Source organism: Triturus cristatus, chromosome 3_1 (genome assembly GCF_964204655.1).
Source record: "Triturus cristatus chromosome 3_1, aTriCri1.1, whole genome shotgun sequence".
Taxonomy (NCBI): Eukaryota; Metazoa; Chordata; class Amphibia; order Caudata; family Salamandridae; genus Triturus; species Triturus cristatus.
This window is the reverse complement of record NC_140583.1, coordinates 664,168,473-664,183,378: the sequence shown is the minus strand read 5'-3', so window position 1 is coordinate 664,183,378 and position 14,906 is coordinate 664,168,473. Positions and strand designations below refer to the sequence as shown.

Below are 14,906 nucleotides of genomic sequence, written 5' to 3'. Positions count from 1 at the left end.
CTTGTAATATTGGATTGATCATTGTAATTTTTATGTTATAATCAATTTAATACGTTTCATTCATTAATGTATATATAATGTCATCATAGCAAAATGCTTTCTTGATGAGGCATTATGTCACCCAAACATTGTTATTTATGTTAAATACAACAGATGTATTTAGCATTGTTGACATATAAGGACTGACAGTGTAAAGATGGCCGCCACGGTTTTGTATCAACTGTTCACTTCTGGTGTAACCACTTGTCCTTTTATTATGTTTTGAGCACTTGTTAAATATGTGTTGGGTACTGCTTAGCCCTTAGCGTGATCAAGGCGAAAGCTGAAACGCGTTGCTTGTGCAGTCAGTAAAGCCATACACTGCAACTTTCAAGGTTTGCTTGCTTTTTTCTGGGATTTCAGAAGTTGGTTCATATATTGCAGGGTTTCCGGTACCCTGAGCGAGGACCGCCCTGATTGACAGCCTTTACCAGTACCGGAATCTGTTTGGAAAATACATACATACATATATAAATACACACATACATATACACACACATATACATACATATATACATACAGCACACAATTCCTGACGTTTCAGAAAAAAGCAAGGACACCTTGGAGATTGCAGTGTAAAGATAATACTGACTACACACACACATATATACACACACACACACACACACACACATATATATATATACATATTATATATATATATATATATATATATATATATATATATATATATACACACACACACACACACACACATGTACACACATATACATACAAGCCGCACACAATTCCTGACGTTTCAGAAAAAAGCAAGGACACCTTGGAGATTGCAGTGTAAAGATAATACTGACTGCACATACATAAATACATACATACATACACACATATATATTATCTACTGGCGGTCGCCAGTAGATAGTTATAGTTAGGACCCTGTTTCCATAGGAAATCCGCAACATTCTATTTGGAATAACTTTGGCGCCGGTCGACGAATCCTCGCGAATTCTTCAAAATAGGTGGGGCGCTACGCTCCGCTCCTACCCTGAAAGTCTCGGGGGGATTCGTCAAGCGGGGGCTGAGATAAAAGGGGGGTCCCAAAACGCGTTTTTCCCATGCATTTTTCCATAGGACCTTTAGACACAGCTACAGCCCGAGAGGTAGTCCTCAGGTCAAGGAAGTGCCTTTTGTAGGTCTGGTGTAAATCTGTTCAGTAGTTCCTGAGAAAATAGCATTTAAATCAATATATATATCTGAGCCAGCTTACGGTGCGCTTACCGTGCGCTTACGGTAAGCTTACCGTACGCGTACGGTGTCGTGCGCGAGCGCGATTCTGATTGGCTGTTAGATCTTAGGAAACATTCGAATCGTTCGAAACCAGGAAGCGGCGTCCGCCATTTTCTCTCTCGCACTCTGACGAGGAGAGGAAAAACAAAGTCCAAAAACATGTAAAGGGACTGTTTAGACAGCTCCTAACCACCTAGCTTTGATGTATGTGTCCCCAAAGTACCCCCAAGGCCAAAAAATCAGGTTTATTTTTTTACGAAAAATCGCCGATTACGCTTACCGTACGCGTACGGTGCATGGCATGTCTACTCCACTTTAGAAATCTAAAAGCTTACCTTTCACAACGAAGCGCATAATATGTCCTCCATGTGCGCACGGTGCGCGAAGCGCATCGTGCGTACATGGCCCATCCACGGCACTAACTGTGTAAAGTGCGCACCGCGTGGTCACTGTGCGCGCACGGTGCGCGAAGCGCACCGTGCGCGCACGGAACGAACTGCGTTAAGTGGGCGCGCACGCCACGAATGGCGTAAAGTAACTTAGCATTTAAAAAACCGTACAAATTCACTGAAAAAACCATAGGTTTCACACACGTTATAGTTAGGAATTAGCATTTAAAAAACCTTGCAAATTCAGTGGAAAAACCATAGGTTTCACACATGTTATAGTTAGCTGGACATTTTACTGATAAAAAACCAATGAAATTCCCCCGTTATAGTTAGTGCAGGCAACTATAACTCACGCGACCGCAATCCTCTGCTGATGACATATGTGTCTTTATGAAAAAAAAATATTTGTAATATATGTATAGCTAAAATTTAATGGAAGAAGACATGGGCAAATAATTGTCTAAATACAGTATTAGCATCAGCAGAGGATTGCGGTCGCGTGAGTTATAGATGCCTGCACTAACTAGAACGGGGGAATTTCATTGGTTTTTTATCAGTAAAATGTCCAGCTAACTATAACATGTGTGAAACCTATGGTTTTTTCACTGAATATATATATATATATATATATATATATATATATATACACACATATACATGTGTATATACAATAATGACATTAAGGTGTGAACTATGCTTTTATATATATCTATCTATCTATCTATCTATCTATCTATCTAATCAACTGTTTTATACAAATGAGGAGCCTAAGCATACATCTCTTCCATGTCTATGGTTTTACTCACCACGTGGTTTAAGTTTTTTTACGCACCCGTCACTTTAAATTTATATATATATATATATATATATATATATATATATATATATATATGTATGTATCATGATATTCATTTATAGATTCATATATGTATTTATTTATTTATTCAACCATCGAGTACCCTACCCTCCTAGTGACTATATGTAAGGCTACACATCGTTCATTAAAACTTTATAAGCCTGATCTCTGCATAGGAAACAATACTATTTACAGCCACGCATTAGTCCATAATATTAATGTTCACCTTAGGAAGACACTCGCGTGTACTCAAACAGATTATTTCAACTCTGATCCTGTGGAGAAGCCATCTACAATCACTAGTTGTGTTCTTGAGACATTTTGCAACTCAATCTGATTAACTGAGAAGTATCACTAGATGGTCTTTGCAAATGTCATCCATGTTTTGCATATCTGCGTATTTATGACCTATATATTTCATTATACTTTCTCAAAGTCAATCTGCATCCTAATACTCCAATATGAGCTGACCTCATATAAAAAATATATCTAAAAAAATTGTTTTATCAATTACTAGACTCATGTAAATGAAATTATGTTTATGCTGGACAGACCGGAATTGCATGTTTAAACAGTATCACTGGGGCTCCAGTAACCATTGTGAGGGAATATTCTCCTCATGGATATCTATATGCATACAATCGCCTATATTTGCTCTGTCCAGATGACAGTTTTCGCAAGGAAACCTACCTGTTTGTATTTAAACTAGCGGAATTACATATATTTACATTTGCCTTTTTGCACTTAGAAATTATGCACCAACCGGGGGTAATGTTGGTAATGACAATCAAACATTGGCATATGCTTATAAACTATGTCCTACTTGACATCTATATTATTCACCTTGACTAAGGATGTATCTTTTGGTTTCCTACTATGTACCCCCACAGGCATTCAAGCACTTTTTTGCACCTTTTTGCACACTTTTTTCTTACATTGGTTTTAATCTTAAATATTCAGAGTTCAAGCTCAAATGATCGATTAATATGCATTCAATTACAGTCAGACTAGCATCTTGTTCCAATGAAACCATGGCCTGTGTATTTACACCAGAAATCTATTTTATTCAATGTTTTATGGTTTTAAGGTTTTTTATAAACTTCTCTGGCTAATCACATGTAATTTTACCTATTGTATTTTACACGTAATTTTAACCTGTAACGAGTATGGAACTACCAAATACTTGCTAGCAGTCTGTCATCTATGTCATTTGTTGTTTGCAGAAAATGCCAATCAACTTGCTTGTTACTCACGTTATATAAACCAATGAAATGTAACGTTACCGTGTCATGTGATCAAGGCCCATGTACGGGCTGAAACGCGTCATGGCGGCATGGTGATTTTGCAATAAACTGAACTTTTGCACGATATCCGTTTGTCAGAAGCAACATTATCGGAGTTCCTGGATATATATATATATATATATATATATATATATATATATATAGTCACTGTTAACAGATTTGCCTAGTACATGAACAGGAGGTGTCTTGATCAAAAAAGAGTTTCTAACCCTTATGGTCCACACATGCGGTTTATGCAATAATAGCCTTTGTCATGTGTTGATGAATCTATTGTGAAAACATGGAACAGTTTCGGGATGGTCTTAGGGATTATCCTCAAGTAACCAGAGATCTGTGTGCAGAATTTGCCGACAAGGATTGTTCTCTCTAGACAATAAATGGACAAGGAAAGACACCTGATGTTTCCAAAATGGAGAAATTGCATACTACCAAGTATCCATTTTCGTAAATGCTCATTATCACAAAAGTCTATACTTTATTGGAATTAAATCCCGGGTCCGGTATGTAAAAATATATTTAAAGCTGTAAAACCCTCTTACAATACCTGAAATATGATTTACAAGAATAAAGACTTTAATGTTTTTTTTAAATCAAATCTGGCATGAGGTGGTCCGTAATTAATCTATTTTATTTCGACCATGACTCAGACATGAATGATCGAAAAAGAGTTTTGAGGAGAAGAGAATTTAGGAGAAAAATAAGGTAGTAAAGAGAAAAATGTAACAAAGGGGATGGAAGACGAGAAATATGAAAGATTAATGGTGGTAGCCAGGGTCTAACGCAATCAAGCAAAGCACCATAAAAACTGAAAAAAAGAGTTTAGGACAGGGGCTCGTAGAAGTGACAGGGTTGAAGACCGAGGCAAAAGAAATGGGGGAGAAGAAGAAACACGGACCAAAAAACAGCAATAATTTACAGAAAATCAAGAAAATTAGCTTCAGTGGCCCAGAATAAAAACATTTAATTAAACAAGACATTTTATAAAATAAATTCATCATCTTGGTAACTGCAATTCACATAGAAAATATTGATTAAGCCAGTTTGGTGTAGTTTGACCATAACATATTTCTTCAAAATGATAACATACATCGGTGCACTCTACAGAACCATCTATCTTCTCTTCATCTCCAGGTCCTTTGGAAGCATTGCTTTGTTGCCTCACAGCTACTAGTCAGAACAACAAAACTGAAAGCCCTTTCATTCTGCTTTCTGTAAGAAACTTTGAATTGAAATGTTTCCTTCTCCAACCTCATCTAAACCCACATCACAATCGCCTCCCCTCCATTTGGATAATCCTGGACACACAGATTGCCCTTATAACTGAAGCAGCCATATCCTGGCATTCCTCATATTCTACACCTGATCGTACACTATTCCTTTAAGTGAGCCAATTCAACGCCCTCCTCTTCTTAGAGTAGTTCGCTCAAGGCTCGTTCTCTACCTGGCCCTCCTCCCTACAAAGCACACCTTCAGATTTAATCTACACATCTTCACTGACTAAATCAGAGACCTCCTTGTACACTCCACTTTAAACTCATACTGCAGACTGTCTCTCTTCAATCTATACTAAATTGTAAGTCAAAGATTCAAAACATTTACTTTCCACTTCCCAGGCTCAATTCTTTACGACCATATGCAAATTAGTGTAGTGGTGCACTTTAATGGCGAAAATTATCTCCTACCTTTTACTGCCTTAAATCCCCCAATGCCCAATATCAACTCTTCAGCCTCGCAAATATCCACCTGCATATAAAACGCATCAAAATCCTAAGCAATGCTCTATTATTCAGAGCATTTAACTACAATATATCTTCCTCAACCTCCGCATTATTTCATTCTAGTTTATCAGCAAAACCCTTGACCTTGCCACCTGTAACACCTTCAACCTCAAATACTCACTGGCCCTTGCTGTGCAAAGATTGGCTGGTGACAGTATGTCACAGAGTCCTGTAAAATTTCTGACACTTGCCTCGAAAAGCCCCCAAATAGCTTGTAATCATTACTCTATACATGGGACCTTGAAACGTCTATTGGCTCACCACTGCTAAGCAACTGATATACCTATGTTAAAGCATCTGTTCAAACTTCAGTCTTGACTTAAACATGATCTTTGTCTCAAGTTTTCACAATTCAAGCACAGTTTAAGATGAAATCAAAATCTTTGCAATGACTTCAGAACATAGCAGCCAAGATTCCTAGCTATCTTTTTCTTCCAAGAAACCTCCCGCTATTTCCAAGTGCTGATCAAAAATAGGGTTATGTGCTGGGTTGCATACTTTGATAGTCTGTAAGTCTTCTGTCACATACTGGGTGACTGACCTGCAGCGAGTGTCAGCAGGCACTTTCAAGTTGTCACCCTAGCTCACGAGGGAATGTATCATTTCCAAGTGTCCTTTCTATGGCTCATATTCAGATTTACAACTGCCAAGGTTCTACATACCAAAAAGCTACTCACATCTATGTTCTAAACAGAAGCTGTAAAATAATCTATTGAATGGGAGAGAAGTCAGATTTGTTGGTTGTGCGTACAAGCACATATCCATCAGTTCAAAGTAATATTGCCTGAGTGACGAATATCAGTACTAAAATGTTTCCTGGTCTTAACTTCTTAGTATGTGGATTTATTCATTTACCTGCTGGAAACTTTCTCTGAGGTGACTTTGGTCTTCGAGATGGCAAAATTCAATAATGTCTTTTCCGAGGAGATCCTAAGAAGAGATAGAATTAATATGACATTTCCAAATATGCTATCATCACATGAGGCAACCACAAAAGAGGTTGGGCCCAATAACACACCCAAACAGGGCCTCACCAATAGTTTAATACAAAAAGATGTGAGGGTGTGTGTCTCAAATTGCTATTACTTCAACAAAATCTCTATGTCAACTAGAGTGGTTTGGTGTTTTTATTTCACCTTCTTAGTTCAATTATTTTTCAATATACACATGTAACATTTATAACATATCATGACCAAGAGAAACAACAAACAGTTAGTAAATTAACCATAACGTGAATGACAATAATACATTTGACAATAAACGATTACTCAAAATACACAAAGTTGTAGAAAAATGACCAGTCCTTCAGTTGGACACAAAGCAATGGCGGTACATATTATTTTAAATTCATCATATTGCACCCTGCCAGCAACAGCTAGTCAAATGTGATCTAATACAGTTACAACAGGCAAAATGCCATGTTTGAACACCACATATCTCAATCAATCAAAGACAAATCCGACTAGCTGAGTAAGGTCGATGCGTTTCGTAACCCCTCGTAACTTTAGGGTTCTCCTCAGGACCAGGCCTAGGTTTGATTGAGATATGTGGTGTTCAAACATGACATTTTGCCTGTTGTAACTGTATTATATCACATTTGACTAGCTTTTCTCCCGTTAGTACAGTTTTTTATGCAAATTCAACACATACAGAGTGTCTTCAAGCCATTTTCTAGTCACAGTTATTGGGAATGTTAAGTAAATACACAAAGGATCACTGGTGTCTTCTTGAGGCATGAATTGAATTGTATTGTGTCCTTTGAAATTAAATTCAAGGCAGCATTTCTTCAAGGGGCCAGTTGATCAGACTCCAGTCTAGGGGAGACCGCATTGATTATGCAAGGTACACAGAATGGGAACATACCTCCGAGACAGCATTTAAGTCCAGTAGGACCACAAAACCCATCTCATCCCATCCAGCACACAAACCATGCTTCTCCTCAGTTTGGCATTCGGTACACTGGTCAGTTGCCAACAGCATCTTTGCTTATATACATACACAGGACAAAAAATGACAGACAGACAGTCATGAAATTTTTCCAAGATCTAGGGTTTAACATTTTAAATAGTAGATTTCCGGCAGATCAACCAGCACAAGCAACATTTCATATTACGGGAACTTATACAACCATATATGTACATTCACATTACTGAATTTTCCAAACGCCAAGATTTTACGATTGATAAAAGAAAGGACAGTGATCAGGAACGTCAACTAGGCACTTTACAACGGATACATGAAGAGCTTCACGCTGGGGAACAGTCAAATAATACGAATATCACCACAATCACTAAAAAACAATTAAATGGAACTGTCAGTTAACAAAATTGAGAACCTTTTGGAACAACCATTTATTAAAATAATTCAAGAAACGAACCCCAATTTAAGAGTGGAGAAATGAGACTAACATTTACTGAAAAAGTCTGATTTTCTTTCTGGGGCTCTTAGGTGCCCAAACATGTAAGCTAAACCACAATCCCCCTAGAATCTGGTAATTCAAAACTTGAAAAGATCTTGTAGACAAAAAAAAGCCTTAAAATGTGCAAATAGACAACCCAAGGATCAAGATACACAAACAAAAAAGGAGTTAAAAAGACCAATGTCCCTGGTAAACCTACAACAGCAGCAGCAATGATGGACAGAACTCTACTAATCTATATATAGTACGAAAATGTTCAAGTTTTGGTCACTGATAGGATTTGGCAGTCAAAAGTACAACATAACAGCTGACAGTGATCAAACACCTCAGGTACACAAAACCTACTTCTGTCACCAAAATGAAGTTACTACACAGATGTAAGAGACATTATTACAAGGATAAAACATTGCGCACCCCTGGACCGAATGGGATCTCGAATGCGATCATAAGAAAGTGCAGTAAATTGATCACCCATTTTGGCAGTAGTGTTCACTACCATATCCTTACACCTAAGGTCTCAGGGTTCTGAAAAAGGTTCCATCATTCAACCAATTGGTAAATAAGTGCCTAAATCGGAATCTAACAGTTATTGTATAATAGCACCTTAAGACACATTTAGGAAAATCTTTGCGAAACAGTTGCATTAAGAACTCAAACAATAGACAACAGGGTTTAAACCTGGGTGCTCAAAACTGAATAGCATTCTTGCAATTCACTGCCCTGCCAACAATGCAATACAATCAAACGATAAGAAGGTTTATGCTCATTTCATAGGTTTTTCTACAACTTTTGATAAGGTAGACTGGACTATACTTTGGTTGAAACTTGCAACTTGGGGAATACACCATACTCTATTAGACCTGAACTCAGAAATGTGTGTCTAGGTAAAACTAAGAGATGGCGAAGGCCTGACAGTGAATCCAAAAATCCAGCAGGCTACAATAAGGTTGCATAATAGCAAGCTTCCTTTCTCCCTGTATCTAGCCGACCTTCAAGAATCATTGAATAATAACGATGGGAATGTTCCAAAATGAGGTCACATAAAAATCCCCTTCTTGGCATACGATGATAACTTGGTGTTATTCTCAAAGAGTCCTAAGGTTCTTCAACATCAGTTAATTATCTTCCAAGAGTATAATCATGAAAACAAATCGAAAACTAACAAAAAAATACCAAAATGTGTTTTTGAAACTAACAATCCAGTTTTAAAATGGATGATCGAACGGTACAAAATGGACCTTGTGAAGAATTACTCGTATCTTGGCATTGAACTGCAGAAATTTTTAAATAGGTCCCAACATATCACCAAACAGGCCAACAAATTTACCAAAAACAACATGCGCTATCAAACGTTTTACAAACTAATATGAAGGAAGCACCATAGGTCCTACAATCACTGCACTTAATGCTAAGTTAGTTCCCTTATTAACCTATGGCACATTAATTATGCATAGTGAGGTACTGCTGAACTAGGTAAAATTTTGATTAGCTGTTTAAGATAAATATTACACCCTAGACAATTAACACTTCATGCTAGACAGAGACTGGAGACGGGAATACATTTAATACAAACAAAGAATAATGAAAAGTTTCTGAACTACATATGTGACTGCTTCCTAACACAAAGCAAATCTCTTAAAACCCTAATAAAAGAGGCGATAACTATTTGCACCGCAGAAAAAGGATATCTTTTCACTTCGTTACTTATCGGGAATGCTACAAGAATATGCTTTAGTATCCACAATCTCTGTTGTTAACATGAACGGAATGTAAATTAGTAATTAACCAATCGCTAAACACAGCTCAACTCAACTGTGTTTATGGCATGTGTTTGGAATATAAAAATAGTGGTTACCTACAAGATACTTGTCCTTCAAGTAGATAACCGTATTTGTACTCTCTATTAAATCCATTAGTAAAAAATAGTTTAAGATTTCAACGGCTCTCTGTCCCACTAATCCAATTTGCGGGCTCTTGGAGCAATAATGCAGCCTCATTTGCTTTGCAGTTTATGTGCTTCCAGTATAGAAACTATTGCACATATTATATGTACATGCTACAAGTTGCTTGAAGCCCAAATGATATATTTAAGACCTATTTTCAGACTTCACAGCATTAGATCTTTAGAGGAACCTACCGGTCTTTGTTTTGGAGGCAAATCCGAGAAAATTATTGGTTCAGTGAATAAATTAATGGCAATACCCGAAACAGTCTGAAGCATGTAATCTGATGCTGTTTTTAGAAACTTCACAGATGTGTTCTTTAAGGCTTCAAAATAAATATGTTATATTTGGTTGATGTTTAGCAGCATCTGATGAGGCGTTTTAACCATTGTTTGGTTTACACTTTTCTTCCTGTGTTTTGTTTTAACATAGTGCTGTTTTTAATATAGTTGAAAAATACGGGAGCCTAGATACATTGATTCGAACACTGCTGAATTTCAATCTCGTATTATTGTAAATGATTTAACAAAAAACTAACAATGAAGATTTATTATTAATATACATTTTAAACGGCGGAATCATTTTTTTTAAATTCTGAACATACAAACTAAAAAGTACTGCATGTTATTAACAGAGCAAGTCAGTAACTACAAAAATCCATGAAACAAGGAAGACGTTTACAGAACCATGAATTTGGATTTATGGTCATGAACACCGCAAACTACATGGATCACAAATCTTATGGATGATCAGCATGCAGAGAGAAGCATATTTTCATTTGAGCTTCTTTAACATTTGCAACCTATTCAGGTTTAACATAAAAGTTGTGCCCATTGAGAAAATACATTATTTTGGAGTATTAAAAAAATGTAACTTGTATGCCAGGTTTTGAACTTTGTAGCAATATGTGCCATAGCGCTAGTGTGGCACCAAAACAAAGTTTTACCAGGATTCTGACTCGGACCAAAAGACTTACTTCACATTTTACAGCATCTACTGCCTTTGTAATGCAATACTTCTGAGAACCCCAGGCTCTAAAGAACCATATTCAGTCCAGTGATGTATTTCTTTACCTAAGAAGGCCATAGTGGACTAGCCATGGCCCTTAACATATCACTTTAGATAATTTCCTGGTTGTGCTGCTGTACATACTGGGGAAATGTGAAGATTGGCCAGTGCTATGTAATAGCCAAGTCGGTATCCATAAAAACCCGAGAATATAAAGCACCATAGTCTGATCAATTTCCCACTAAACTACTATGTAAAGCACTTCTACAAAAATTCAAGCAAACATTTAAACTGAACTGCATTTACCAGGATGCTAAGGGGTGAACTGTGCTGGGAGGTGCAGCAGTGTGCTCCCATCTCCCTTCTGTTTAAAAAGGCTCCCTTGAGCCACTGAGCTGATGAGCTCTTGGAGATGCACCTGTGTGCCAGGGAGAGGTACAGAGACCTGAGAGGATGGTGGCAACTTTCTCAGCAACCCCAGAATTTTGTTTTTTATCTCTACTGATGAAGGATAATATCCAGAAACACGTGTCTAGAGATTGACAGCACTAATCTGCAGCAACTTTGGTGAAACACTTCTACAAAAATTCAAGTAAGCATTTACACTGAACTGCATTTACCAGGATGCTAAGGGGTGAACTGTGCTGGGAGATTAAACAGTGTGCTCCCATCCCCCTTCTACTATGTAAAGCATACCATTCTATTCTAAATAGGGTGGGGACTGAATAACGATTTTGGAGTCCCTAAACACAGCTGCTTTCATCACAAACAAATTTGAGGGGGGGACCTGGGGGGGAGAGGCACTGCTTAACAACCCCATATTCCTGCTATATAACAATAGATTCTGTTGTGTCTAGTGCTGCGCTACATGGTGAAAACAGCCACTAGAATAAACAGCTATTTTTTCATCACATAGCAGGGACTGTGCGCATGCTATACTGTGCAGGTGCAGGAGTTCAAGAAGTGAATGTTGCACCTGCATCAGAGATGGACACAGGATCTGTTGCTGACCGATCAAATAGGTAAAATTATACCCATGTTCAAAATACACCTAAGTTTATTTCTCCTCCTAGAACAGATGTTGTGAGGGCTGTTGACCCAAACCACAGGGTAACTGGGCATAACATTAGCTAATAAAGAAACATGGAGTTCAGCATACTCTGTAAAGTATTACTGGGGGTCTATAAATGTTACAGAATGTAATTAGAGAACTTATAGAGCAAAAGAATACCTTGCAGAAAGTGGATGACTATTCCCAAGGTTCGAAACTTCACACTAAGAATGCAGGTTCATATTATAATGTTAGGATTCTCTGAAATCCTATTGTTTTATACAACAGCTTATAACGCGATATTAAAATACCTTGTGGTCGGTATCTGAGGCTTAAAAAAATCTGCAGTATGAACCTCACACTCTTAGTACTAGGAACTCTGAGACCACCTAAGGGCTATTAGTGTGCTTTAAAAAGTTTTTATCTCTTCTATGATTTAACCAAGGTCACTGTCAGTTGAGTAGCTCAGCACTTCGCATCAATCTGTGTTTCAGAACTCATGGGTAATGCGTTACTTATGGAGACATATGACTTGATATATACCAGCTCTGCATTTGAGACCTTAATGAAGGCAATCACGTACCTGAGGCTGGTAGCCAATCACAGTGATACAGCGTGGATCCACAAACGTAATGATCCCATCCGAGTTATGTCGAGAGAGGAATTCAGTTGGGACAGAAACAGAGTTCATGTCCATTGAGCCAGGTGAGCTAGTGACCTATGGAGGAACAGAAGATAAAAGTGTTAGAGATGTGTGACAAGATGAACTTTCTTTATAGAAATGTATGAGACATGAAGGACCTGCCATATAGAAAGAAACAAGATTTCACCTGCATTATGGAGAGGTATAAAGGAATACCTTGAATTACTGGGAGGTGAAACTGCATTATAAGGATATAGGATACAAATTAGTGAGGCACCACTACTTCACTGCCAAGCGTTTGCTGGAAATGAATGCTATCAGCTGAAAAAGTGGATCTTCTGCTACAATATTTAATCAATTAGTCCAAGAGGCATAAGTAGAACGGTTAGACTGTGTACAAAGAAGCAACATCAGAGCCTAGGAGAGAAGGAAACCAGAGAGAGAGAGAGAGATAAAACGAGATACAAAGGAAGTGCACGTGTCTGAATCGGCTTGTTTCCACTCTGTCATCGGAGGAAACACCTATGGACTAATTTATCTTCCATAAATTACTCCGCAATACATATTGGTTTCTTTATTTTGTTAAAAAGCTCAATTATACCACCTTGGCCTTGTCTCAGCCAGTAAGAAACTGACAATCCTGTCCAAATGGTTTGTCTACATTGCTAAGTGTGACTGACAGAAATGGGGTTTCCAGTTGGCAGTGCTTTGCACCCTGTCCAAGTAGGGACGCTCTCTCTAGTCAGGGTGAGGGGATTACACACATAAGGAAGCCCCTGCTCACCACCTTGGCAGCATGGCACGTGCAGTCACGCTTATCACACACACACACACACACACACACACACACACACACACACACAAACACGCTCGCGCACACACTGAAAACACCACAAAAGTACTCCACACCAGTTTAGAAAAATAACGAATATGTATTAGAGTAAAACAAGATCAAAATGACAAAAATCCAACATGCACAAATCAAGTTATCACTTTTGCAAAGACCACTTAAAAGAACAGCTTTTAGAAATCAATTGCTCCAACTGTGGCTCTGTCAACCTTGTGACAGGTACTAATCCAACATTTTGCCGCTGATCGTAAGGAAGCGCGCGCAAGCTGCGAAGTCACACGGACCCGGTTATGGTACCTTGGAAAACAAGGAAAATAAAGTTGTTGCACGGCGTCAGGGAGGTAAGGTGTCGCTGCGCCGGTGAGGCATTAGTTCCTTACTACCACAGGGAGGCAAGGCATTGGTTCCTTACTGCTAGGCAGGGGAGGTGATGTGTCGGTTCCTTACTGTTGCACGGGAGGTGATGCGGCATCGGTGGTGATGCGCTGGTTCCCTAGGACGGTGCGGTGTCGATGAATCCCAGAGGACACACATGTCGGTTATCGATGCCGCAATATCGCGGTTGAAGAGCTGGCGTCGTCAGGCATCAGGGCTGCGGTGCAAGTCGGCGTGGTGCTCTTCACGAACGGTGCCTTCAGCTCCAGTGCAGGCAGCGTCTGTGGCGTCTGGCCGGAGCAATGTCGTCAGGGAGGTCCGGGCTGCAATGTTTGTCAGGGCGGTGCATTGTGCTCTTCATGAGCGGTGCTCTTGGCTCGGAGTCGGAGTCTATAAGTTGCTGTCGTTGGCAACACAAGAGCTGCATTGCAAGTCCGGCAGTGTGTTGTGCTCTTCACAGGCGGTGCGTTCAGCTCCGGTGAAGGCAGCAGCGTCGCTGAAGGTGTCGGGGTTGCTTTTCTTGGGTCATAGCACCAACATCTGGATTTCAAAGGCCGCTGAACTGGATTTAGCATCACTTGGCAATCAGGACTCCCAGCAGAGATGTCCAGGTTCTGTTCGCAAGATGCAGGTGAAGTTTTTGATGGCTCTGAGACTTGTCAACAGGAGGCAAGCACACACAAGCCCTTGGAGAACCTTGGGAGCAGGATGTAGCAAGTCCAGTCCTTTCACTCCCAGGACAGAAGCAGCAGGCCAGCACAGGAAAGCACCCAGTAAAGTGGCAGTATCTCCTGACAGCAATACAGCTCTTCTCCCTGGCAGAATGTCCTCAACCCAAGTGTTCGGAGTATATGGTGTCAGAAGTTTATTTAGGGACAGACACAGGCACAAAATGATTAAAGTAAGAAAAGACCAACTTTCTAAAAGTTCTGCGTCAACAAATGATGGGCGGAATGCTGAATAAATCAAACATTCTCCCCCATTCAAGAGTTCTGGGTTAAATCCA

At 39.1% G+C, this 14,906-nt stretch overlaps 1 protein-coding gene across 7 annotated transcripts in view; it reads right to left on the bottom strand.

The window, feature by feature from the left end:
* Positions 1-14,906, bottom strand: part of ARNT2 (aryl hydrocarbon receptor nuclear translocator 2) — an 803,119-nt gene that overhangs the window by 377,079 nt on the left and 411,134 nt on the right. For all 7 annotated transcript variants that reach the window (XM_085644710.1, XM_085644711.1, XM_085644712.1 and 4 more), the window contains 2 exons: positions 12,616-12,750; positions 6,467-6,541 (listed from right to left, as the gene is read on the bottom strand). In XM_085644710.1, coding sequence (XP_085500836.1) covers positions 6,467-6,541; positions 12,616-12,750 — 210 coding nt within the window. The remainder of the gene's footprint in view (positions 1-6,466; positions 6,542-12,615; positions 12,751-14,906) is intronic.